This window comes from Budorcas taxicolor, chromosome 8 (assembly GCF_023091745.1).
Source record: "Budorcas taxicolor isolate Tak-1 chromosome 8, Takin1.1, whole genome shotgun sequence".
NCBI classification, from domain to species: domain Eukaryota; kingdom Metazoa; phylum Chordata; class Mammalia; order Artiodactyla; family Bovidae; genus Budorcas; species Budorcas taxicolor.
Window position 1 is genome coordinate 47,083,369 of NC_068917.1, and position 15,147 is coordinate 47,098,515.

Here is a 15,147-nt window from a genome sequence, read left to right on the forward strand (position 1 = left end):
CATTATGTACTATAGAAAAACAGAATATATGACTTCTGTGTATGAAACTTTACCAGAACCCATACTCTTATCAATGTGTATTACTGGCTGATTTTGAACAGGGACACCAGCAAATTAAACTAATTAAAACTCAGTCTATGCCCTTCACTCAATGGCCACTCACAGAGTTGTTGGGTCAAGCCTGCTATCAGAACTTGAAAGCACAAGATATCTGCATTTGAAAGAAGGCTACATTGTGGGCATCTTTCATAAGTCCCTTGAAACTTCAATGAAGACAAAAACTTCAAAAATAATTTTAGCAATGTTTAAGAAAGAGTAAAGCGCAGTCTGGGCTTCCCAGATGGCACTAATAGTAAAGATCCCACCTGTCAATGCAGGAGATGTAAGCCACTTTTGATCCCTGGGTCAGGAAGATCCCCTGGAGGAAGGCATGACAACCCACTCCAGCATTCTTGCCTGAAGAATCTGATGGACAGAGGAGCCTAGAGGGCTACAGTCCTCTGTGGCCATGGGGCCATGGGGCTGTGTAAAGCCATGGGGCCACAAAGAGTCAGACATGACTGAGGTGACTTAGCATGCACACAGGCAAAGTGCATCCTGCGTGCAAACATCCTTTGCAAAGGTCAGGGCCCAAAGCTGTAGCCTTGGTGGCCCAATTCTCACAACGATCTTGCTAACTCAGTTCAGCTGTAATTTCTCACCCTTGCGATCTGACCAATTTCCTCACCCCTCACGTTCCCCAGGTGGTTCTGATCACCCTAACCTGCCTTCAGCAAGAATGCTGTTAGGTTAGTTTGACCAGAATTCTCCCTTTACCCCTGATTTTTCTGAAAGTTTACCCTGTTCCTTGGCTATAAAATGGCATTTTTCCTTCTGTATTCAGAGTTGAACGCAATCTCTCCCCTACTGAAATATCCAATGCAGTGGTCCTTATACCTATCACAATGGTCCTGAATAGAGTCTGCTTTACAGTTTAACAAGTGTCATGGATAAATTTTTTTATACCAGAGGCAAACCCTGGGCTTATAGTGGTGTTCCAGTCCTTTCTTTCCATATATTCAACATCAAGTTTTGGAAAACAGATTAACTTGTATTTGCAATTCATCCAATGACCTGCCATCCTAAACACCTAAGAGTGATGGCAAAGGGAAATGGCACCTTCCTCCACCACTTGCTCCGACCATTCTGGTGGGACAGGGACAGAAGATCCAAGCAGGGGCGGGAGGTCAGGCTATACAAGATGTTCCTGCTCTGGTACTTCTGATATTTCCTTAGGATTCTTTGTAAGTCATCTTCCTTGTTAGGAGTCTCTTTAGAGCAGTCATGGTCTTTCTAGCAGGGGAGGGGAGATCTTTTTATTTTGCAAATGAGGAAATGAGACTCAAAGAAGTTGAATGACTTATTTATGGTCACTAAAGGATTAACTACAGAGAGTTATTAGTTCTGGTGGAACAGAGTGATTAACTCATTGTACCTTAAGTAAAGAAGCCATGGCTCTTTCTTCCCTGGAAAAGTTACATATTAACTCCTCTCAACTTCAGCTTTATCATATGCAAAATGTTGACAATAACACCTTGCAAGAATCAAGAGAGATGATTTCTATAATGTGAACACAGAGCTTTGTCCATAGGAAGAAACTAAGGGTAGGGACGGTGATGGTGATGGTGAAGGTGGTGGGTGGTGATGCTGGTGGCAATGACAGTGATGGTGGTCCTAAAAAACAGGAATATGAACAAGGAGTAGCAACAGTAACTGCTACTTATATTTCTATTATTGGGATAGTTTGAGGAGAATAGTGAACAAAAGTAGGATTCCATTTGAAAAATCTGGGGAGACAGCACTGATACACTCTGTAATTACAAAATACAGTCAACCCTCTATATCCACAGTTTCTGCATCTGTGAGACAGCCAACTGAGGACTGAAACTATTTGGAAAAAGAATTCCAGAACATTCCAAAAAAGCAAAACTTGATTTTGCACAGGCAACTAGTTACACAGCATTCACATTATATTTGATATTATAAGCAATCCATAGATGACTTAAAGTATATGGGAAGATGTGTGTAAATTATATGCAAATTCCCACTATTTTATTGAAGGGATTTGAGCATCCACAAATGTTCATATCCTTGGGGGTACTGGGAAGGGTCTTAAAACTAATACCAGATGACAGTATTTGCTTTCTGCTCAGTGAAATTCAGTCTCTTTGACTGATTTTACTAGAGTTCTTTAACGTTAGAATTTTACAACTGCAATTTAATTAATTACCCTAATGTGTAAAAACAGACCTCATACTTTCGATTATATACCTGGTCAAAGACTGAATCCCACAGTCATGTAATTCTGTTAAATGCTAAACTGAAGAAAGCAGTTTGTATCACTAATAAGTCTCTGTGCTGGTTTGGTAAATGCTCCAGGAATCTGCACAAACTAGTGTGTCTACCAAAGTTCAAGGCACAAAACACATGACTTGAAGAATGTACCACAAAACCCAGAATGTGCAGGAGTCAAACTGTCTAACTTGGCAATGAACGAGGGAGCACGCCACGGCAACGAGCATCACGTCAGATGGGAAGGAATCAGGAACAACAGGGCTAGGTCTGAGGGAACACTCACCTGGTTGCAGTAATGTTTGATGAGGTTAAACACAAAGCCACGATCCATGAGTGAGAGGAGGTCATACAAGAAGAAAGCCAGGCTAATGTTGATCTTTTCTGCCTGTTCAGTTTCCTTAAAAACAAGCATATTGATACAAACACCCCCATCATTTGCTAGTAAACCTTGCGGCCCTGGGGGGGGAAGTTGGGAGAGGCAGGTCATATCTTTTCAGCCAGTGTCCCTCTGGAAGACATTGAGCAAAGCAGGTAACCCTGCAAAACTATAGCGATATACTTTAGAAACTAATTGATGCCATGAGTGTTGAGAGAAGTAATTCTTTATCTACTGTTAGTATTTAGGTATATCTGTTTCTAGGTGTTTTTTCCTATGTGCATATTTATCTGTATATAATTGAGTTTATTCTCTGTATACAATAAATTCAGGGTCCTGAATTTATTCATTCAACATTATATTATGAACAGTTTCCTACACTCTGGTTTCTCATATTTTCTTAAATTTATTTATATTACTTTACTATAATTTGTTTGATTCTGTTAATGACTGTTTTAGCAAAAGTAATTTGAAATGTATTTACTATTTCAATGAGACAGATTCTTAATTTGAAAGGATTGTTGCAGAAAATGTAATCAGGATTAAAAAAATCAGTTTTTACTTAAGGAATTTTTTTCTCCAATTAGACAGCATTCCTAGCCTAAGAAAGGGCAGAGTCATACACAGTAGAGTGAACTCTTGCATGAATTGAGGCCAGGGTTTAGTTTTTACTACTTCTCAGTGCTCATATTTATGAGGGATTTTACAGCACTTCAGAGCAATCAGGGATTCACTTTTTTCATGTTTATGTCCTTTATTCTCAGAATGATAAATCAATTTGCTCTGAACTATTGAAAATATTATTTGAAATGTTTTCCTCTTGTTATGATGACCAGTTTGCAAATTCAGGCCAAGCTGATCAGCCACTGGCATGGGTGGAGACTTAGTAAAGAAGTTTGCACAGTTACCATGGAGTGGCAAGTCCTCATACTCTTAGCGTCCTCCACTTGGACCACTACTTAAGTATCTGTCTGAATATGCTGGGCTTGGAATCTTCAGTCTTAACTTTGCTGCTAGCTGTGTTGACTTTTGCAAAATTTATCAACCTCACTGTGCCTCATTTTTCATGCCTACCAAAATGAGACACCATTGCCACTCTCCTAAAGTCTGCCATAAGAAATGACCAAGTGGAAGTTTCTTCTAAGTACAGAGCAGCATACAAATTTTTCATAATGATAAAGGTATTAATAATAATCATTGCTGCTTCAAATTTTATAGAATTTTTAATTTGGCTTCAAATTTTAGAATTTTGTTTTATTTCATTTTACTTTTTTTTTTTACTTTCTACTTTGAAATAATTTCAAATTTACAGAAAAGGAGTAAGAATAGTCAAAAGAACTCCTCTAATTAGACTCATCAGTGCTGGGTATTTTGCTATATTTGCTTTATCATTCTCTCTTCATGTTCAGTTTTTTTTTTTTTTTCTGAAACATTTGAGAGTAGGTTAGTGAAGTGAAGTGAAGTCGCTCAGTTGTGTCTGACTCTTTGCGACCCCATGGACACCAGGCTCCTCCGTCCATGGGATTTTCTAGGCAAGAGTACTGGAGTGGGTTGTCTTTTCCTTCTCCAGGGAACTTCCCAACCCAGGGATCGAACCCAGGTCTCCCGCATTGTAGACAGATGCTTTACCGTCTGAGCCACCAGGGAAGTCCAAGTAGGTTACAAATATCATAAAACTTCAGGGTATATTTGCTAAGAACAAAAATATTCCCTCTCATAGTGTGTTGATATAATAATTTAAACTGCTTTAATTCCACATTATAATTTCATTTTGTACAAGCTCCATTCGGTTTGTGGGATCTCAGTTCCCCAATCAGGGATTGAACCCTGGCCCCTGACAGTGAAAGCCAAGAGTCCTAACCACTGGACCACCAGGGAATTCCCCACATTGTAATTTTTGATAGCAATGCCCCAGCCCCACCACAGGGTGCTGTCCAGTATAACAAAGTGAATTTAGTTGTCATGTACAGTTAGTTACATTTTAATTACTGTCTTATTGTGCTTTGATTATGAAAATAATATATGCCCAGGGTAAAAAATTTCAGACAGTGAAGAGTAAAATGACACAGTTACCTTCTGAGGTTTTAGTAAAAGGGCTGCGATCTCCGAGGTGACCACATTAACAATAGTAGTTATGTCATCTTTGAAACGGTCAGAAAAACGAGTCCTCCGAAAATTGTCCCGCTTGTCCATGTTGTGTACATACTGGGCCATGCTTTTCACCTACAGAGAAGATGGGGGAAATGTCAGCATGGAAACTGGTGACCTGCTTATACACTATGGAAAAAGGGAAAAGCCTGGAAGAAAAACTCATTAACAATGGACTTTCTAACACTTTATCTGCGCTGGTGGTTGGTTGCCCATGCAGGCTCTGGTCTGAAAATTGCTCCTGACACCCTGATGGTTACCATGGCAGCAGGAGGTGGGAAGGGTGCCCTCTCCCTGACCCCAAGTCAGGGGGCTCCTTTCTTGATGCTGTCAAAGCCAGGGAGCTTAATTCTTCAGCTGCAGTGTCGCAAGACTCCCCTTCTCTCAGCTGGGAAGGCAGGTCTGGACTGCGCCCCACCCCCATGACCACTGCAGCACCGTCCTGTCACGGCGCACAACTTTACAGGAGAAGGAACTGTTTAGGAGACTGTTTTTGATGTAAACTGAAGTCATTTCTGTCTCTGAAACTACAGTGAGAAGAAGAGAGAAATGTCCCTCTTATGTCAGCTTCAAGTAGGACGGAAGAAGAGTTTTTCCAAACACAATTCTATAGTATGCAGGCTGGAAACTTAACCACTATTTTGGAACTTTGTCTCTAGGAGAAATTATGTTGTGAGTTTTATGAAACTAGCTTGCTAAATATACATATGTAAATATGTATATAATTCTATATTTAAAATACATATTTAATGTATATGTAGTTTAAATAAAAACCTATTTATCAATCAGTGATAGCCTACATTATGACTAGAACAACACCAGCTCAATGCCTACCACAATTTTAAATCAACATCATGCTTATTTTTTTGGACTTCTTCCTGGGCCAGGAGATTCCTGGGTCAATACAGTTTCTTTGATAGAGTCTGAGGTTGTATCCTGTGCTTGTTGGAAACTCTCAGGCCTGTCAGAAACAGTTGGATGGGAAAGGCTGGGAGATGGTATGGTTGGGTGTCTATCCGTTCTATAAATGTGTCCATGATAGTCAGAGAGACACTGCAGAAAGAAATGGCCCCGGAACGTTAAACTGCCCGCACTTGCTTCAAGGTGACCCCCTAGGTCAGGACTGGAAGGAGAGGGGACAAAGACAATGTATGGGAAAATGACTTTCACTCCTAAGAGCGCTGGGCTTCCCTGGCGGCTCAGATGGTAAAGAACCTGCCTGCAGTGCAGGGGGTTGGGAAGATCTCTTGGAGAAAGGAATGGTTAACCCACTCCAGTATTCTCATCTAGAGAATTCCATGGACAGAGGAGCCTGGTGGGCTACAGTCTATGGGGCTGCAAAGAGTTGGACATGACTGAATGATTAACACTTTCACCTTTCTAAGAGCTCTAATAGCAGATTTCTAAGAAGCCAGGGCTGGCAATTTTCTTTAGTACTGAGATAAACAGAGATTTAAGAAAAAGAAACAAATAATCAACAAACAAAAACAAAGAAAAGGTAAACTACGAAGCGAAAGCATACACATAGGTAAATATGTTTAAAGACAATGCCATAGCCAGCTTGGGGAAGACCTAAAAATCTAAAATCCTAGAGCCTGGGGTAAGAACCCCGGTTTCTTTTCACAGTAGAGTCCTTTTTGGCTCAGGACACAGGGACGTGTCTGTACCGCAGAGAGTCACAAACCCTCAGTGGAGGGCCTGAATGAGATGTAGGAACTGGACCTGAGTTTTGTCCCACAAAGTACCTCTCTTGCTATGATCCTAACTAAGGACCGGGGAAGACAAGCCCCTTTGTTTGGGGCTACCTGCTCCTGATTCCCCACTGCCTAACCCACCCCAGGACTGGGTTTTTAGCACTCACTGCTGTGTTTGGCTCCTGCCTGCTGAGTTTGGCCATTCTACAACCAAATAGATAATCCTCACAATACCATACTTCCAACTAACGGCTTCCTGCCAGACTGTCAACTACTTGCCAACTACTGTGTCGTTTGCATCTCCAGAGAGAAACACACATTAGAAATAGTAGTGGATTCTTGGTCATTATCTGTGGTGTGGGTTAAGGCAGGAAAATAGTTTCCTCCATATGGGCCTCTGTGACCCATTCAAAGCAGGGATACTAAGAAACCCTTGGTGTAGACTTTGGGGTAAAGCGGTCACCATTTACCTGTGTCCCCAAAGTCTGGCTCAGCAGTTTCTAGAAGCATGGGGATTTATTCATTAGCAACTGTGAAATCTGCCCAAGGATTGTTTTCAACAGCTCTGATGATGCCAAAGTGGTTGTTCATTAGCACATGGGCATTAATATAACTAAAGGGTGTTAAATCGCCTAGGTAGTTGGCTAAACCCAAGGAGGTTGTAGTTCGTTTCTCTTTAGGCTTCTTGGGAAAACAGCTGTTTTGGTGTTGAAACACTTTTTCATGCATCTGTAAGGCAACTGCATAAGCAATGTGTGGAGGACTGGGCACCCAGTCTGAATCCAAGATCAGTTTCCTTGCAAAGTCTGGCTGGGGCTGCGACTATTCCATCTGCCTCCACCCTAGCTTCCAGCTACTTTTCTCGCCCTTCTCTGTCTACCTCCGAGCCCTAGGAAGCTGATCTCTACAGACTACATCATTCAGGACTCCTTGAACTTGGGCTTCTGGTTGGAGCTGGCCAATAGGAGGCACCGTCAGGGGACCAGTGGGCAGGAGAAGAGAATGGTACAGGTACACACCCATCCCACTGTCCTCATCCCTGGGCAGCATGCCTCTGGCAGTGGCAGTGTTTCTCTTTGATGTCAGCTCCTGTCATGCGGACTCTGTTCTCTGCCTCTGCTTTCTCTCGGCCTTGATTATACTGCTCCTTACCCCAGCTTCCGGCACCTCCTGCTCCCTGGGTGTCTCACCAACCCTCCTCTACTCCTGTAACCCTGCACATACCCTGGGCAAAGTCCCTTAATAAATGCTTTTCAGTTAACCCTTTTGAGCAATGCTGTACTGCCAGGACCCTGACAGACTTAGTTATAACCTACAGAGCCCTAGATAACTGGTGCCCTGGGAGATCTACAGGTTGACCAACCCCCTCCAAGTGCTCATCTCAGCAGGACTTCCTTTCCAGCTTCTGATCTATTTATCATAAGGGACTCCTAGAGGAAGGAATCCTATCAGCTTTAACTTTTGCTTTCTTTTCTGAGCCTACTGAGTCCTAATAAATAAATGTGCAAGATCAAAATCAATTTTCAGCTTTTCCATGGTTCTCAGCTCCCTGCAGTTAGGGGGTTAGGGGCACTGAAGTGGGACTGACAAGGTTTGGTGGACCCACAAACTTCTCCTTACAGCCTTCAAACTTCCTCCAACCCCATCTGTAACTGGGGACAATGAAAAGCTCCTGTCTGGAGGTTGTCTGAGGATTCAACAAGATAATGCTCACAAGGCTTACAATGGTGCCTGGCATGTACGTAGTTAGGTGCTCAACACGTTTTAGATGTTATTATTTTTCCTCCCTTGGGGATGCCAGCTGTTACTGGGACTATATGAAGGACAGAGTCATCATTCCATCTTCAGAGAATGCAAACTCGCTTCAGAAAGAGAGCTCTAAGATGTCACAAGGAGCCATTCAGGCCTAGCGAAGCTGAGTTCATTGCCACTGGGAATGGGATAGTAATTGCGGCATCACATTAAAGCTGACTTCAGAATACAAAGTTCTCACATGTTATTAACACGTTAGGCTAAGAAAATGTTTTGTAACTTTAAGCTTCCAAGGAGAAGCAAAATTGCAGAGGAACAGAACTTGAATTAGAGCACTGTGGAACTGAGGCACTGTCCCTCCCTGGCTGAGAGGGCTGGGCAAACCCCTGCTTAGCCTTGGGATCCTGTGTGTGCACTGATAATTGCTCATGATAAGCTTATAATTTACAACTATTAAATGAGATCTAAGAATGATTAAGTGACATGTGTGCATATGTGTGAGTAAATAACATGAAACTTCTTTTGGCTTCACCATGAAGCTTGCAGGATCTTAATCCCCCAACTAGGCATTGAACCCAGGGCCACAACAGTGAAAGCTCGCAGTCCTGACCACTGGACTGCCAGGGAATTCCCAACATGAAGCATCTTTGAATCGAGATACTGCTTTCCTTTGGGACTCTCTTCTAAATGAAAAATCTTTTGGTCACTCAGTTGTGTCTGACTCTTTGTGACCCCATGGACTGCAGCCCGCCAGGCTCCTCTGTCCATGGAATTCTCAGGCAAGAATACTGGAGTGGTAGCCATTCCCATCTCCAGGTGATCTTCCCCTCTTCCAGGGATTCAACCTGGGTCTCCTGCATTGCACGCAAATTCTTTACCATCTGAGCCATCAGGGAGATTCTATAATATCAAAATGAGCTTTTGTTTCATGTCTTTCAAAATTTGCAGTATGGAAGATCAACTCAGTTGAAGATTATTTGTATGAATTATCTATAGATGGATTATGAGCTGAGTAAATCTTTATGGAGAAACTTGATGGTGGGTGGGATGGGTACAAAGAAGCAGGATGTACTGGGCATGGAGTGGTGGTTTTGATTCTTTTCTTCCCTCAAGAGTTTATGGCCAGCCTTTTCCTGCCTAAGCACAAAGCTCATGTCTCACTGCTAATGCTGCTGCTTGCTCCAAGACTTGTGAGCTGCAGCCATCCACCTGAATCAGCTTGGCTTTTAGAATGCAAACTCCTGGTGCTAGCTGCACATAAGGACCCTTAGCTCTGTTCGGGCCTCACAGAGCAGAGGCAGTGTGGACTAGTGGATCTTCAGTGTGCTTGGAAGGCACTTGGGCAGACTCCTCGCTTGGAAGGCACTTGCACCATCGGCTCCCTGTTCCTCATTGCACTCAGTATTCTAGGGAGGGGTCCAGATCTGCGTGATTCTCATTAAGCACCCACAGGTGATTCTGCTGCAGGCATCTGGCATTGTGCTCTGAAAAGACATCTCTAGCAATACTTTTTTCCAGTCAGGGGTAAGAAATTGGTGGAACTCTAAGGCAGGGCAGGGATCCCACCTCTGGGACCTAATGCCTGATGATCTGAAGTGGAGCTGATGTAACAATAATAGAAATAACATGCACAGTAAGTGTAATGCACTTGAATCATCCTGAAACCACCTCCCCTCACCCCTGGTCCACAGAAAAACTGTCTTCCACAAAACTGGTCCCTGGTGCCAAAAAGGCCGGGGACTGCTGCTCTAGCGGATCTGAACCCTTGACGTGCTTCTGCTGCAGGGCCCTGACTTCTTTTCAACTCCACTGCACATTACTTCCGATTTCCTCATGAGTGTGTGCTTTATTTTTGTTTCCTTTGACCTTCTTGTTCTCTATGTCCTGTTCCATGTCCATAGAGAACATGTCTTGTTCTCTATGTTCAGTATTGTCCTCTTTCACCTGGGCTTGAACTTACATAGATAAACTAGAGCTCAGGTGAAAAGCCTACCATCGTTCTCTTAAAAAAAATTATCCACTTAAAAACAGTGTCACAGAGGAAGAACATCCAGTCGATGTGAAGCTAACACTATCACTAAATTTCAATCCACTCTTTATCCTCTGGATTGTCTGTGTGTGTATCTTTGTGTAGTTAGTGTCTGTGTTTTCATACTTTTTCATTTAAGCTAATTTCACAATGCATCTCTATTTATAAACATTGACAAAATGCTTATCCTTGTGGCTTTATGGTAAAATCCTTTCACTTCCAGTATAAAATAGGTATTACTATTATTCTCTTCATTTTTAAATTAAAGAGTATGTTATACCGTTTGATTTTCTGCTAAAGAACAGATAGAAGTTGCAGGTAAACATGTCTCTAAGTTTCATTTTTCCCCTCAATGAGTATTAGTCGGTGCTTGTATGATGTCAAGACATGTTCTGCATCTAAAGGTATAATAATGAAGAAGATAGACCTAAATCCTAGAAATCCAATAGGCAAGAGAGAAAAACAAATTGTGATAAGCACTAAGAAGGAAATAAAGAGAGTGTTTCAAAAGAGAGGAATAAAGTGGTAGACATATTAAGGTATGAGGAAGTTAGCAAAGGCCTCTAAAGAGGTGGTGACGTTAAAGCTGAGACCTAAAGAGAAGACCCCCGCCCCCGACCTCCAAAGAGTGTATGTGTGCAGGAGATGGGGGAAATGAAAGGTAGGGAGTGGGGAGAGCATCTTAAAGAGGCTCTGAGACTGAAAAAGCCTCAGCGTCTTCAAAGGACCAAACTGGAAACAATGTGGCTGAATGAGGGGGGAGTGGTCTTAAGACAAGGTTAGAGATGAAGGGAAGCAGAATCATACAAGGGCTTTTTAGGCCATGAGAAAAATGTGTGCTTTATTTCCAGTACTCTGAAAATCAGTGAAAGGTTTTAAAGAGGAAAGTGTCATTATCTGGTAACACTGAGTTGCCTTATACAGACTGGATGGGCAGAGGGCAAAAATGAGTATATGTGGGCAAAGAGGATGTGATTGCAGGCATGATGGAAGCTTGACCAGACGGGGAGTGGTAAAGACGGGGAGATGTGGCAGGTGCAGGTCCATTTTCAAGGCAGAATCAGTAAAGTTTGGCGGAAGGTGGATGAAGGGGTAAGGGAGAGTTAACACTGAAAGAATGAGCCCAGGTTTTCTGCAGGAGCAACTCAGTAGAGAAGATGTCAGTTCCTACTACAGGGAACCTCACTGTCTGTTTAAATGCGCTGTTCGTGCCCTGCTGAGCACAGATATACACGTGCAAGAATCTCACCAGAAGCTCAAAGAAGAACCAGGAGTACTTGAAGACTGTTTCTTTCACCATTCCAGTGCTGACCACCATCTGTAGGGCAAGCTCCTCATGGAAATGCTGGACAACAAACACAAAACATTACATGTATGTAATGACAGTCTGTATCAGGTGTTTTATTTGCCAACTTTACTTTTTTACCAATTGTAATAGTCTGTTAGTTTTGGTGCATTTGTCCCAGATGTCTTAGACCACAGTGGATGGTAAAATCAATGCTGAAATAATCTGAGACTGGAGGGTATCTTAAGCAAGCAGAAGGCTGGTGGTGCAGAGCTGGACTAGAAGGAATGGCCTCATCTGGAAAACGAAGCTTCTACGGGGGAAGCATTCATGGGCAGCAGTTGGAACTGGGACTGTCTGTTATCTTCCTCCCAGGTTCCACTGTAAACCCTCTGTGTGACCACGTGTAGAGCATTCCTCTCCTAACCCTGAGTTTTCTCATATACAAACTCGATTGGTAGCAATGGTTCTCGGACTTGAACGTGCATCAGAATCCCTTGGAGGGCTTGCTAAGGAACAGATTGCTGAGCCCACCTCCAGCATTTCAGATTCAGCAGGTCTGGAATGGGGCCTGAGGTTATGTGCTGGGAACCTTGATTAGAGAAACACTGTCAAGACGGTAACTCCACTCCTTCCAGAGAGAACAATTTTTGTTTTTATAATCCGTCTATGGCTTTGTGAGAGATGAGATGAATTCAGTTTATAAGTAGTGGTGGTGAAGTCACTGAGTCATGTCCGACTTGTGACCCCATGGACTGTAGCCCACCAGGCTCCTCTGTCCATGAGATTCTCCAGGCAAGAACACTGGAGTGGGTTGCCATTTCCTTCTCCAGGGGATCTTCCTGACCCAGGAATTGAACCTGGGTCTCCTGCACTGCAGGCAGAGCTACAAGGGAAGTCTTATTAGTGGCTCATTTGTGTTAAAAGGTATAGCGGTAGCAGCTTGAACTCTCTCAGTTTCTAAACTTCTGTGTCCCAGGGTCTGATGCTCCACTTTCTGTCTACACTTCTCACCAAGGCATGAGACTGCTCATCTGACTGCAAATGTAGCAGTGATTTTTTACACCTTTTGCATCTTCCCTACTTCCTAGTTTATCTGGATACTTGTTAATACTCTTGACAACAGCTTTGATGTTGAACAAGGTAAACAATAAAGGTGAGACAACCAACCCATGTCAGTTTGCCTGTCATTTCACTAAGCCACAAATGTTTCCAGGCCATTAAGCCATCAGTCACTATGATGGAGCAGACAGTGCATCCCGAGGGGAACTCAGGATGGAGAAAGACAGGATACTGACTCTAGATAGTAAAGGTGCATATCTAAGGAATAATTTCAATGAGCCCAGGTTTTTTTATCTTCTCATATACAGAAAAACAATAAAATCATTAACTCAAGGTGTCTGGTTTTTGTGAACATCTTTTGATGTGCAACTACATGTTTTTGGGTTTTTTTCCAGTAAAACCTCGTATAAATCCTGGCTCTTTCATTGACTCTTTGAAATAGTCCCTCAGAGATAACTGAGAGACTTTTCCAGGGTACAGTCCTCAATAACATCCCCCAGTGAAACATAACTCTCCAATTTTCGGTTGTGCATTTTTTTTACCGGTCAACACTGTCCTGGCCTTAAAACGGAAAGCCCTGCATCCCAGGGACCCCCTAAGACCCAAGAAAACTGGGATAGCTGGTTACTCTAATTGATGGCAAAAATGACATCTGAGCATTTTCTGTGGATTTCATCTTACAACCATAAAATGTAAAATAAATACAGATGAACTCTTTTTTTTATTACTCAGTGGGTAAGAAAGCTGAAACTACTTGAATAACCTAATATCACATCCTAGGGTAATGGCATATGTGAAAATAAAGTCAACACTCAAAGTAAAAATTGATTAGAGCAAAGCTTACCCTTGATAAACCTTTAAATTACCCACACTGTATGGTAGGTATGCAACACAATTTACTGATTCTTAAGTACAGTAAAATTGAAGAGTTATTCAGATAAACTAAAAGGAGACAAACAGAAAGTTCTCTGTGCAGATGTCTGGGTATTTGAACTAGTGACATCCCTGGATGATTAACAGGGACAAACAGAGAATGCTAAAGTGTTTCCGCTTGTCATTGGTCCCACTTCATTCTGTTGAGTGAGTCAAACCTTTACAATTTTAATATATATGAAAACATGTGAGACTTCAGGGAAGTTCCTCCTCTTGGGAGAGGTGCAGGGCTGCATGTTAATCTAGCAGGTGGTCTAAGCTCGCCTGTGATGTAACTCGGCTATACCCGGATCTTCCCATTGTAAGAAAGAGACGCTCCACGAGCTTCAAAGGTAACTGCTGGAAAATAGGTCAGTTTGACCGCCAGAGTCTTATGGCAAGAGGAGATTAGAGGATGATAAGCTGCTTCTTAAAGTAATTTATGTTGCTTACCAGGCAACATTATTACAAGAACACCTTGCTCTGGAGGTTACAGAAAATAGCCAAGCCGCTAAACCCTGTTTGCTGAGCAACTAAGGAGACACACTGGCTAGACCTCCCCCTGAAATGAAATGATTCTCTTCTGGTCATTGAAATGGCCAGAAACAAAATCAAAACAAATTAATTGCTCCCAGAAGAAATCAGGCCCTGCCTGAAGAAAACAGGTGTAGGCAAATCATGGTCCTTAAGAAGGAAAATAGTGCTTGTAACCAGTCCCTGCAAAGCCCAAAGCTAAGATTTAGAGCAAGTGACATCTTTATTTTCAACACTTCATACATCTTCTTTCACTTCTTCTTTTAGAATTAATTCCTGGTACCTCCTTCCAGACAAGCGGGGCCCAGATTTGTGCCAAGTCTGCAGCATCGGACCTTCCAGGGCCGCCCCATGCCTGATCTTTCCCTCACCGAGGCCAAAGTGAGCTGTGCTGAGGTTCATTCCCTTGGGGCCTGTTGAATACACATATTTCCCTGTTAGCCTCTGCAAAGAGTTTCCCATATTAGACTTCCAATCAGCATATTTACATTTTTATAAGGGTCTTGAAAGACACTCAAGACATTAACTTAAGTAGTGACTAAATTGGTGACACCCTTGGATATCAGGCAGAGGTGAAAACTTGGGCAGACAGGTTTTTTTTTTATTCCCCATCCTTAGATCACACAACGTGTGACAACCGAAGAATTCTATTAACGTAAAGAGACCTGGTGAGCAGTTTAACACCTTGTCAAGTCTCTGAATTCATACGTAAGGCTGATTAGAAAGAATTACAAGGAAGCTTTTCATGTCTGATACAGTATTGAAATGCTGTTATGTTCAGTCGTGTCTCATTCTTTGCAACTCTATGGACTACAGCCTGACAGGCTCCTCTGTCCATGGGATTTTCCCAGGAAGAATACTGGAGTGGATTGCCACTGAAATAAATGATACCTAGTTACTGCCTTCACTGTGTTGAGGATGAACTGTCTCCAGTTCTCCTTTTACCAAAAAAGAAGCTAACACAGTATGGTTCCTGGACTAGCATCAGCTGGGAACTTGTCAGAAATGTAAACCCTTGGAC

At 42.5% G+C, this 15,147-nt stretch overlaps 1 protein-coding gene across 1 annotated transcript in view; it reads right to left on the reverse strand.

Annotated features, from left to right (window-relative positions):
- DOCK8 (dedicator of cytokinesis 8) overlaps positions 1-15,147 on the reverse strand; it is a 158,174-nt gene that overhangs the window by 51,547 nt on the left and 91,480 nt on the right. The window contains exons 22-24 of the mRNA XM_052644492.1: positions 11,583-11,678; positions 4,784-4,933; positions 2,618-2,731 (exon numbers count right to left, since the gene is read on the reverse strand). Of these exons, the coding sequence (XP_052500452.1) occupies positions 2,618-2,731; positions 4,784-4,933; positions 11,583-11,678 (360 nt within the window). The remainder of the gene's footprint in view (positions 1-2,617; positions 2,732-4,783; positions 4,934-11,582; positions 11,679-15,147) is intronic.